We start from the raw sequence: 12,222 nt of genomic DNA, 5'->3' as shown, positions 1-12,222 counted from the left end.
TTTTTTGTTTTGTTTGAGACAGAGTCTCTCTTTGTCGTCCAGGCTGGAGTGCAGTGGTGTGGTCTCGGCTCACTGCAAGCTCTGCCTCCCGGGTTCACGCCATTCTCCCGCCTCAGCCTCTCAAGTAGCTGGGATTACACGCGCCTGCCACCACGCCCGGCTAATTTTATTTTTGTGTTTTTAGTAGAGACGGGGTTCCACCATGTTAGCCAGGATGGTCTCGATCTCCTGACCTTGTGATCTGCCTGCCTCGGCCTCCCAAAGTGCTGGGATTACAGGCTTGAGCCACTGCACCCGGCCTGTGTGATGTATTTTAGAGGCAGTGTAGTAGCATCCTATTGATGCTGATGCATTCTTAGACCTTTGATTCTCAGGTTCTTAGACCTTTGATTCTCAGGTTCTTAGACCTTTGATTAAATGCATTCTAAAACATTTTAAATAGTATGATCAAAGTACAAATAGACAATTAGGCATCTCTGAAAGCTGCGTTTCTATGTATTCAAATTATTGGAAAAAGAACTAAACATTCTTGGACAATTTTTCTGTCGTTTTAAAATCCGTGGGATACATCCATTACCTTAACTATCCTTTCAAACTCAGTAATAATATTACATCCTGAATTTAACTCCTCAAAACAAAAAACTACATTAATTTAGGCTTTAAGCACAATATAAGCGGAAAAACTCTATGCCAAAGAATAATCTGAAAAAACATTTCACGTGGGCAACAATGATCTTATTTCCAGTTGCATAGCCAAAATTGGCCTTGTTTACTGACATTTCCTTACTGCTCAGCTAAGAGGCTCATAATTCCTAATTCTTGATAAACTAAATAGGGTTGTCAGTTATTAATAGCAACAATATTTCATGAATACTTAATAAACTTTAATGTGACATTTTTCTCCAGACACAGTTGCAGGTTGCGTTTTGTCAGGAATCATTGTATAGGACGCTTCCAGTTACAAGTGAAACCACAAGTCCTCCTTGCTCTGCTTAGATAGGTCTGCCCACTTGAGAAAACTTTCATCTCAGCAAGTATTTACAGAAAAGCTTTTGGTGCTGTTAAGTCCACATATATGATGGGCAGAGTTGCTGCCACCATCTTCAGCTTTCCAGCTTTGAGATTTTGCCACTCCCTCCCCACTGGTGTCTGCTTTAACCATGACTGAAGGTCCCAGGCCAGGGATGCAAAATGGTACATATATGCAGGTTGTGCTGTGGCACAGGTGGCTCCTAGAAGGACCATGTGGGTGAAACCATGTTCTTATGTTTTAATGATCAGTTGGAGGAAAAAAATACATGTAATATATATACACACACAATTTTTTCCTTTTTATGTTAAGAGAATATGAATTAATATGCACATCTTATTCAGCAATCCTCTGAATATCCGAGTAACTTTATTTTTTCCACGTTTGCTAATTGTCATCCTTTTCATGTGCAGCAATAGTGAAGTATCACTATTCAAGCAGTGACTTACTTGGGCGTGGACGTGAGTTTGTTCTGGCAGTTACTGAGTAGATGTCTCATTTCTCCAACACCGAACGCATAACATTTAGTTACTGGAAAGTTAAAGGTGCAGACAACAAATATGCATAGCTCTACACTGTAGAGTTAACCAAATAACTAACTTAACTATAAATTGATGACATTAAACTAATATAGTTTACAGTTTAAAAGGAAGAATAAAACAGTATAAAAGTAATCTATTTAAGGTTACACTCATGATAGACTTAGAGCATCCTTTCTGAAATCTCTGTTAAGGTAGTTGTGGCTGCAGGCTTTTTCATATATGTGCTTGAGACCCGGCAGCATTGCCAAATTTTGCATGGTGCTTAGTCAAAGAAGTAATGAGCTGAAGTAGAGCCCACCTTAAAATCTAGAAAAGTGTTCATTTTAGTTCATGAATACCAAATTTGGTTAATCTTTAATCATTTATCTTGTAGCTTATTATCCTTTTATTATATACTAAGACAAAAATGTATGAAATTGTTTATAAGAAGTAAAAGAAGCCTTCACTTTGGATTGGGTTGTTAGCCTTCATTGGAGCACTTGGAGAACTAATGCTTAGAAGAACTTTGAAGACTTTTTTCTAGGCTAGTTGTATCCAAAATCAATTTTATTTTTTGGGAATAGTGATTGATGTATATGCTTAATGAAACATTTGTTTTTATTTTTATTTTACAGAGTCTCACTCTGTCACCCAGGCTTGAGTGCAGTGGAGTACAGTGGTGCAGTCTTGGCTCACTGCAACCCCTGCCTCCCCGGTTCAAACGATTCTCGTGTCTCAGCTTCCTGAGTAGCTGGGACTACAGACGCACACTGCCACGCCCGGCTAATTTTTTGTATTTTTAGTAGAGACAGGGTTTCACCATGTTGCCCAGGGTGGTCTTGAACTCCTGTGCTCAGGCAGTCCACCTGCTTCCACCTCATAAAGTGCTAGGATTACAGGTATGAGCCACCATGCCTGGCTGAAACATTTTTTTTTTTTTTCAGAAGGGATATATTGTCACAGGTTATCCACATTAAAAAAGTTTACATAGCAAATCACTTGCGTAGAATTGGTCCTAACATTTTTCCTTTTGTGTTTCCTAGATTGAAGGACAAGGACATGGAGCTGTGTTTGACTGTAAGTTTTCACAGGATGGACAGCATTTTGCCTGTACAGATTCTCATGGGCACCTTCTGATATTTGGTTTTGGATGCAGCAAACCATATGAAAAGGTCATTTTTAATACTTTGTTGTAGCATGCAAATAATAGTTATGAGCTGTGTTTTGGAAATAAGTAGTTATGAGCTATGTTTTGGAAACAGTTTAGCTGAGTGATTTGATTTCCTTGTTTTTCTAGGTTTAATTAACTGTTTAATATTTGTTTCCTTTAAAATGTGTGAACCTTAAAATGTCATCCTGTGAACTTCATTTTTCTAGATTCCTGATCAGATGTTCTTCCATACTGACTATCGACCACTTATTAGAGATTCTAATAATTATGTCTTAGATGAGCAAACTCAGCAGGCTCCTCATCTTATGCCTCCACCATTCTTGGTAGATGTAGATGGAAATCCTCATCCAACCAAGTATCAGAGATTAGTACCAGGCCGAGAAAATTCTGCAGATGAACATTTGATTCCACAGCTGGGCTATGTGGCAACAAGTAAGTGCAGTCTTTTTTTTTTTTTTTTAAAGTTGTACTCGAATATTTTAAAGTATAATATAAATAATTTCCTTACCTTTAGATCCCCAATTATTAATATTTTGCAATATTTTGTTTTATTTTTTTCTGTGTATTGTTTTGAACCATTTAACTTCTGGACCTCATGTACCATTTACCTCTAAATAAGAACGACATTCTCTTACATAACTATAGACACTTATGACAATTAGGACGTTTTACACTCAAATAATACTATTATCAAATCTATAGTGTGTAACCAAAAATTTCCAGTTATTCTAGTAATGTTCGTTTATAGCTTTTAAAATTCTCCCAATTTTTATTTGGGACCACATACAAAATACGAAAGTTAGTTGTCATAGTTCCTTAATTTCCTGTAATCTGGAGCAGGTTGTCAGTTTTTGACTTTCATGATATTGATGTATTTGAAGATTACAGGTCAGGAATTTTGTAGAAGGCCTCAATCTGGGTTTGTCTACTTCTTGATTAGGTTCCGGTTATGCATTTTTGACAAAATACAACACAAATGATGTTCTGGTCTTAATAGAGCATCCTGTCAGGATGCTTATGATTGTGGTTTGTCTAATTACTGGTAATGTTGTTTTTGAACACTATAAACTTAGTATTTTTCTCTTTGTAATTAATAGTAATTTGTGGGGAGATATGTCAATAACCTGTTCATTGTCAAAGTTTACCCTCAAGTTTTAGGACCCACTGATGAGTTTTGCCTGAATCGGTTGTTACTGTGAATACTGCAAAGTGGTTATTTTCTAACTTCATCATTGTTCTGTCATTGCATCATATGTATCATTGCTCCCTCATTGCATCATATGTATCATTGCATGTGACTGTCTATTGCTCACCCCTTTATTTATTGATGAGGCTTATTAAGTTTTAGTATGGGCTTCTGGGTGTGGCTAGTGGGTTGTATTACTCACATAATCCTTAGGTTTGACTCTCAGAGCCTTTTGAAGCTGTCCTTTCCCAAGTCCTTACACTTTTTCAGTCACTTCTTTCCTTTTCTGGATGTAGGATGTTCCAGGTTTGTCTTGTACTTTTCTCTGTCGTAGCCAAGTGCAAAGTTCTTTTTTGTGTTAATAGCAGGGCAGTGTTTCTCTACAGATGTTAAAGAAAAGATGCTATTTTGTTTGTTTGGATGAGGATTTACTGAAACTAAATCACCAGCTATATATAAAGTTAAAACCTAATGTAGATTACTATATGGTTGCTATTTCAAATGTTATTTTTTATTACTTTTATTGAAGTGTACTTTATATACAAAATTCACCAATTTTAAGTGTACAATTCAAGTGTATGTGTGTTTATTTTTTGAGACAGGGTCTTACTCGTTTGCCCAGGCTGGAGTGCAGTGGTGCGATCTTGGCTGACTGCAGGAGGGTCAAGTGATCCTCCTACCTCAGCCTCCTGAGTAGCTGGGACTGTAGGCGTGTGCTAACACATCTGGCTAATTTTTGTGTTTTTAGTAGAGATGGGGTTTTGCCATGTTGCCCATGCTGTCAAGTATGTTTTGACAGATGTTAAATAATAAGTAACTACCACCACAATCAAGATACAAAACATTTATACTGCCCCCAAAAGTCCCCAGGACCTGTTTGGAGTCAGTCCTCTCCTTTCACCCAGTCCCTTGTAATCAGTGTTACATTTTCTGTCACTTTAATTTTGTCCTTTAAGAGGGTTTTATATACAAAGTGTAATCTTTTTGAGACAGAGTCTTGCTCCGTCGGCAGACTGGAGTGCAGTGGCATGATCTTGGCTCACTGCAACCTCCGCCTCCCGGGTTCAAGTGGTTTTCCTGCCTCAGCCTCCTGAGTAGCTGGGACTACAGGTGTGTGCCACCACACCCAACTAATTTTTGTATTTTTAGGAGAGATGGGGTTTCACCATGTTGGCCAGGATGGTCTCGATCTCTTGACCTCATGATCCACCTGCCTCGGCCTCCCAAAGTGGTGGGATTACAGGCATGAGGCTCCGCGCTTGGCCACAAAGTGTAATCTTTTGTGTCTGGCTTCTTTGACTTAGTGTGGTGCTTTTGAGATTCATTAGTGTTGTTGCATGTATCAGTAGTTTGTTCCCGTTTATTCACTGGGGCTGATAATACCCCATGGAATAGATGGGTATATTATCATTTGTTTTTGCATTCATTCATGGTTAAAGGCTTGTTTCCAGTTTGGGGCTATCATCCAGATTGAAATATCCAACTGTCACGTGGAATTTGTCATTTCTCTCTTCAGTTTACTCAGTTTTTACTTTATGTATTTTAAAGTTCATTCATTAGGTGCATACACATTTTGAATTGCTTGTCTTCTGGATGAAATAATTCTTTTCTCATGAAATGTTTCTCTGTATCTCTGAAAATATTTTTTGTTTTGAAGAGTCTTGTTTCATATTAATATAGCCAATTCAACTTGTTTTGGATTAGGATTGTCATGGTATATCTTTGTCAGTTCTTCCAGCTGATCTGTGTCTTTATGTATCGAATCTGATAACTTGTCTTTTAATTGGGATTTAAGTATTAAGTACTCTATAGTGTAGAGTATTTACACTTAAATGTTCATATGGTATGGGTTTGAACATAGAGTATTCCTATTTGTTTCCTCTATATTCTTTTCATTCTTTGTGCCTTTTTCCTTTTTCTTTTTTTTTTTCTTCTTCGGGATTGATGATTTTTTTTGTGTGTGTTCCATATGACCTCCACTAATGTCTTACTAGCAATACCTGTTTATTTGTATGTAATGGTTGCTTTAGGGCAGAAATTGTCAATGTGTGGTTTGCAGACCCATAGGTGTATCTGCAACCTTTCATGGAGTCTGCAAGGTCACAGCCATCTTCATAACAATACTGAGATATTTATTTTTTTACAGTGTTGACATTTGTACTGATGGATCATGGGTGGGTAGAAATAAACTTCTGGCACTGTAGCACAAATCTTGGTTGTGGCACCAAAATAGTAGGAGTTATTATATTCTTTACTGCTCTGCACATGAATACATGTCTTTTTACTATTCTCTGCACATGAATACATGTCTTTTTACTATTCTAGGTATTAAAACTGGAAGTGTACATAAAGCACTTCTGCTGTGTATTCTGGCTCCTGGGAACTTGAACTATTTTCTGTCCTGTGAGAGCTCTGCAAATTTTTGTGCAACTGCTTTTTTATATTTTCCCCTCAGTAGTGGAGTTCTACCCCATGTGCACACATATCAGTATTTAATTAAAAAAATTTGTTTTGAGACAGAGTCTTGCTCTGTTGCCCAGGCTGGAGGTCATTGGTGTGATCTCGGCTTATTGCAACCTTCGCCTCTGGCGTTCAAGCAGTTTCCCTGCCTCAGCTTCCCAAGTAGCTGGGAGTACAGGTGTGCACCACCACACCAGGCTAATTTTTGTATTTTTAGTACAGGTGAAGTTTCACCATGCTGGCCAGTCTGGTCTCGAACTCCTGATCTCAGGTGATCCGCCCACCTCAGCCTCCCGAAGTTCAGGGATTACAGACAGGTGTGAGCCACCATGCCTGGCCATGTATCAGTATTTAGTCAAATAATTGATGGGACCTCATTACAGATCTTTGGAGCTTTGTGTGCAGTTCACTCTCCTCTGATATTCAGTCCTGCGTATTTTAACATTCTTCTTCCAGCAAACTCTCACCTCTGTCTCCTCAACTCAGTTAGATCTGTGGATGCTGCTTGGGTTCTCTCTTTTGTTCTGTAACCTGGAGACTACCTCCAGACAGTAATCTGGAGCAATCAGAGGGTTTGTCTCCGTTGTTCCCATTCTCTCAGGGATCACAGTCTTGTGCTGCCTGTTGTCCAGTGTCTGAAAGCTTTTGTTTTACATATATTTTTTCCAGTATTGTAGTTGTTTATGGCAGAAGGACACTTCCTGCGGCAGTTAAGTTTTCATGGGTAGAACCCTCCTTCAATATTTCAGTATTGATTGTATTATTCCACAGAGACAGTTAACATTCTGATATTTGAGAAGTTAACAGTTAAGTGTTCTGTGCTATGAAAGAAAAGTTAGGCTGAGTGCAGTGGCTCACGCTTGTAATCTTAGCACTTTGGGAGGCTGAGGCAGGCAGGCGGATTGCTTGAGCTCAGGAGTTCAAGACCAGCCTGGGTAATATAGCAAGACCTTGTCTCTACCAAAAAGAAAAAAAAGAAAAGTTATATAGACTTAGGTAATTTTGGCTTATGCCGATTAGAAATCTTCTTTGCCGTTTTCCCTTTGGTATCATGTTGTAATCTTAGGAATTTTGTGTTATAAGCAATTCTAATTAAAATCTTCTTATCTTTTTAGATTAAGCCTCTACGTACTGCCTTTTCAACTCATTTTTTGAGACTGATAAAATTTTTAAAGACAAAGTTAATATGAGCTATAACATTTAGCTCTTTTAAGTTCTTTGTTGGTTTCCATAGCAAAACAAAGACATTATCAGTGATATGCAAGGGAGTCTTATTCAGGTAGCAGGATGGAAATGTCCTCCCTTGCCCATCCCATAATACTATATGAGGTTTTACAGTTTCTCTATCTGTCTTTATGGTGGCAAGTTATATCTTTGCATTCCTTTTGATTATCACCTTATTAATCTCCTTTATTTTTAATTTTATTTATTTATTTTGTTTGAGACACAGTTTGACTCTGTCACCCAGGCTAGAGTGCAGTGGCATAATCTTGGCTCACTGCAACCTTAGCCTCCTGGGTTCAGGCAATTCTCTAGACTCAGCCTCCCGAGTAGCTGTGACTACAGGTGTGCGCCACCAGGCCTGGCTAATTTTTTTTTGTATTTTCAGTAGAGACTGGTCTCGAACTCTTGACCTCAAGTGATCCACCTGCCTTGGCCTCCAAAAGTGCTGGGATTACAGATGTGAGCCACCACGCCCCGGCTGTAATCCCAGCACTTTGGGAGGTCGAGGTGGGTGGATCATGAGGTCAGGAGGTTGAGACCATCCTGGCTAACACGGTGAAACCCTGTCTCTACTGAAAAAAAAAAAAAAAAAATACAAAAAATTAGCCGGGCATGGTGGTGGGCACCTGTAGTCCCAGCTAGTTGGGAGGCCGAGGCAGGAGAATGGCCTGAACCCAGGAGGCAGAGCTTGCAGTAAGTCAAGATCACGCCACTGCACTGCAGCCTGGGCAACAAAAGTGAGACTCCGTCTCAGAAAAACTCTGTACTTGAAGTAAGAATTATGGGTACTAGCTATGTTAAAAACATATCTAAGAGAGTAATTTGAGATTAGTCGGAGAGGCTTGTGTAATTACCACCATCAATTGCACTGTTCTCCGAGGACTCTTGGGGCAGAGGGAGAGCTAAAGTCTTGTTGAAGGCTTAAAAAAGGTCTTACCTCCCTTTTTTCCCCTTTCTTAAGACACAGAGAAGAAAATAAATCTCAGGGATTTTCTCCACATTGGAAATGACCCATAGTTGCTGTGTTCCAGTTAGAGACTCTGGGGAATAAGGTTTTAGTGAAATATATCGAGTATGGTGAGGGGCATTAGTGTGAAACAGCGTAATAAATATGTTTCCATGCTTCCACTTGCAGGAATTTCAGAGGCTGCTTTCAGGTTTTTGTAGTATTTAGTCCTCTGCAGGAAGACTTTTGTTGGCTTTGAATCTTTTCTCTGAGTTCTTGGTGAATATGTAGAGTATCTTTTTAAACTGGTTATTTTTCAAAAATGGGAAATTCTGACCATTGTTAATGTATTTTAATTTGTACCCTAACGAAATTTTTTTTGTTTTCTGCTTTTATATGATTATATATTACATAATTGAATTTGTAGGTGATGGAGAGGTGATTGAACAAATTATAAGCCTGCAAACCAATGATAATGATGAACGCAGCCCAGAGTCGAGTATTCTTGATGGAATGATAAGACAGTTGCAGCAGCAGCAAGATCAGAGAATGGGAGCAGATCAGGATACTATTCCAAGAGGACTTTCAAGTGGTGAAGAAACACCCCGGAGAGGTAATAAATAATGATAAATGTTTTACCTGAATATGGCTGCATTGAAATTAAAGAGTAAACGAAGTCTTTGTCAGGTACATGTAATGTGAGAAACTTAACAATGTATTTTTACAACTTAATTAGTAGTCTGAAGGTAGCTTTATGAGGTGTAAGATAATGTAGTAACAAATGGGTATTTGAATTTCAAGTACTGCTGAAGCCTTTTGTACTCTAAAAATATAGTATTTACAAAATTGTATTAAATAGGAGCGAATAACAGATTGGTTTTTAAAATAAAACCATAGTTCTAGCTTTTCTTTGCTTTAACGTTGGTAATTTTTGAAAAACTGTATTGGGTAGAGTATGATTTTTCTTATTGAATCAGAAAGTTTGAAAACTTAGTGAGTTTTCAGTGTTGAGTCCTTAAAAGTACAGTGTAGAAGTAAATACATAACAATCACCAGTCTCCCCTCAGTTAGTTCCACTATTTACTTTGTTTCTAGTCCAATATGATTAACAAGTTTCATTATTCATTTAAAATAGTACTTTTTTTCTCTTAAACTTACAGCATAAGACTTTGTTTTTTTATTTTGGAAAGAAAGGTTGGAAGAAGGATACAATGAACAGCCATATATTCTTTACCTAGATTCCTTATATTACTATACTTGCTTTTGCTTTTTTTGGTGTATGTGTGTGCACACACATTCCTATGTGTTTTTTTTCAGAAGCATTTGAAAGTAAGACTTGTGACACTTTATATCTTAATGCTTCATCCTGTATCATCCAAGAACCAGAGATACTCTCTTACATAACCATAATACAGTGATCACATTCAACAAGCTGAATAAGATAATTGTTGAGATAGCACTGCTATCTAATTTTGAGTCCTTACTTACACTTCCCCAGTTGTCCCAATAACTAACTGTCCTTCCTCATGGCCTTTTTAAAAAAAAAAAAAATTTAGGATTTAATAAGCCCTGCTCATTACATTTTAGGATTATGTCTTTTAATCCAGAAAAGTTTCCTCAGAGCACTGGTACTTTGGAAAGATTCAGGCCTGTTGTTTTCACAAGATTTCTCTCAATTTGGATTTGTCTAATTATTTCCTCATAATTGGGTTCAGGTTAAGCACTTAGACAGGAATACTGAATAGTTGATGCTATGTCCTCAGTCTGTCATGGCAAGAGGTACAAGATACATAAACGCATTCTTCTGGCACCTACTGTATTGCCTTAACAATATATTCTAGAAATCGTATCAGTTCACAGAATTCTTCATCCTTTTTGTTTTTTTAAATAGCTTCATACTCCTCCTCTGTGTGGAGTAATTAACCTTTGTAATCTCTTTATGGGCATTTAGGTTGTTTCTTATGCTTTGTTGTTATAAGTGATGTGATAAATAACTTTATGCATGTTTTCAGATTGTTGGAGAATAATGCTATGACTTGGGCAGTTAAATTTAGAATTTATATTTCTCAGTTCAAAAATGTTTCTTCAATATATAGTATTTTAATATAAATGCTTGGTTTACTAGTGGGGCATTTAATGCCATTTGAAGTTGGTGAAGCATAGTGTGTTCTCTAATGCACATTGGTACACATGTGATTGGTAAATAGAGTGTGATACATAGAAGAGTGCAGAAGTTGCATTCACTCGTGGATTTTTCCCCAGGCAAGAAGAGCTGGCACAGCTGGAGTACAGCTCCGTAGCCTCCCACAAGAATCAATATCACCCTCAGTTTTTCTGTTGTGTTAGTAGCAGGAGCCCCTTCACCTTCTGTTGTAAGAAAATGAGCACTTTGTCTAGGACTTCCTCCTCAGAGGCTAGTCTCTCTGTGGCTTCCAGCTCATGGGAGGTTGCTCAGCCTCCTATACCCACCTTAACAGCAGCCCCTCAGGCTCAGAGCGTCACTGTTGTCTTCATTGCCTCATCACCCACTTGCCCAGCTCTAGTTTAAGCACGACTGGCATTTACCCACAACATTTTATTTGTTTGACTTTTTAATAACCATCTTGACAGCTACTTGCCTTGGTGGCTCAGATTATCTCTTGAGAATCATGAGAATCATGATTACTGTTGTAAGAGCTCTTGTAAAACCACTTTGATTTCAGGTATCTGTCTTCAGTGCAAATTTTTCAAAAAGACTTTTTTTAGTGTGCAATTTTTAAGAAGGCACAGTTTTTAGGAATGCATATATAATGTAATGTGAAATGTACATTTTATAATTTCAGAAAGTCTAGTAAAAATTGAAATTGAGGTTTAATAGTTAATGTTTGTTCAGTATTCTACATTTTGATCTTAGTCATGTTAAGATTCTGTCAGGCTGGGTGCAGTGGCTCATGCCTATAATCCCAGCACTTTGGGAAGCCGTGGTTAAGAGGATTGCTTGAGGCCAGGCATTTGCGACTAGCCTGGGCAACATAGCAAGACCTTGTTTGTACAGAAAATAAATTTTAAAAAGATTTTTCTCACAAAGTTTTTTCAGTAGATACTATCTTCTCTTAGTTCTTTATTTTTGGTGCACATCTTAGGTGAACGTGTGCTTGTTACATGCTAAACGTATATTAGTTTAAAAGTGTATTGGAATCACTTCCCCATCATTTTTTCCTAGGTTTTAGAAGGCTGAGCTTAGACATTCAGTCCCCTCCAAATATTGGTCTGCGTCGTAGTGGACAAGTTGAAGGTGTTCGTCAGATGCATCAAAACGCTCCACGCAGTCAGATTGCTACAGAACGTGACCTGCAGGCTTGGAAACGAAGAGTGGTTGTACCAGAGGTACCACTAGGCATATTTAGGTTTGTTTTAGGATATCTATTTATAATGTTTCTATCTGTGAAAATATATTCATATGGTTATTTACACATTCTGTATTCCATTAATTGTGTAAATAATTGTATAAATATATTAGTAATGAGTGGGAATCTTACTATCTTAATTGTGGTAGGAAAATGTCAGAATTATTCTGTAATGTTTTTACTACATTAAAGGTTTTCAGAGCCAGTCTTGCTTCTTTTCTTTTTTTTTTTTCGAGACGGAGTTTCGCTCTCGTTGCCCAGGCTGGAGTGCAGTGGCATGATCTCGGCTCACTGCAAC

At 37.9% G+C, this 12,222-nt stretch overlaps 1 protein-coding gene across 5 annotated transcripts in view; it reads left to right on the top strand.

Annotated features, from left to right (window-relative positions):
* Window positions 1–12,222, top strand: part of BRWD1 (bromodomain and WD repeat domain containing 1) — a 129,389-nt gene that overhangs the window by 46,067 nt on the left and 71,100 nt on the right. For all 5 annotated transcript variants that reach the window (XM_063702701.1, XM_055374027.2, XM_055374028.2 and 2 more), the window contains 4 exons: window positions 2,595–2,723; window positions 2,929–3,154; window positions 8,966–9,151; window positions 11,741–11,924. In XM_063702701.1, the coding sequence (XP_063558771.1) occupies window positions 2,595–2,723; window positions 2,929–3,154; window positions 8,966–9,151; window positions 11,741–11,924 (725 nt within the window). The remainder of the gene's footprint in view (window positions 1–2,594; window positions 2,724–2,928; window positions 3,155–8,965; window positions 9,152–11,740; window positions 11,925–12,222) is intronic.

The sequence above is a fragment of the Gorilla gorilla genome, chromosome 22, assembly GCF_029281585.2.
Source record: "Gorilla gorilla gorilla isolate KB3781 chromosome 22, NHGRI_mGorGor1-v2.1_pri, whole genome shotgun sequence".
In the NCBI taxonomy this organism is placed as follows: domain Eukaryota; kingdom Metazoa; phylum Chordata; class Mammalia; order Primates; family Hominidae; genus Gorilla; species Gorilla gorilla.
Note: the sequence above shows the minus strand (reverse complement) of the source record. Positions and strands in the feature narration are given on the sequence as shown.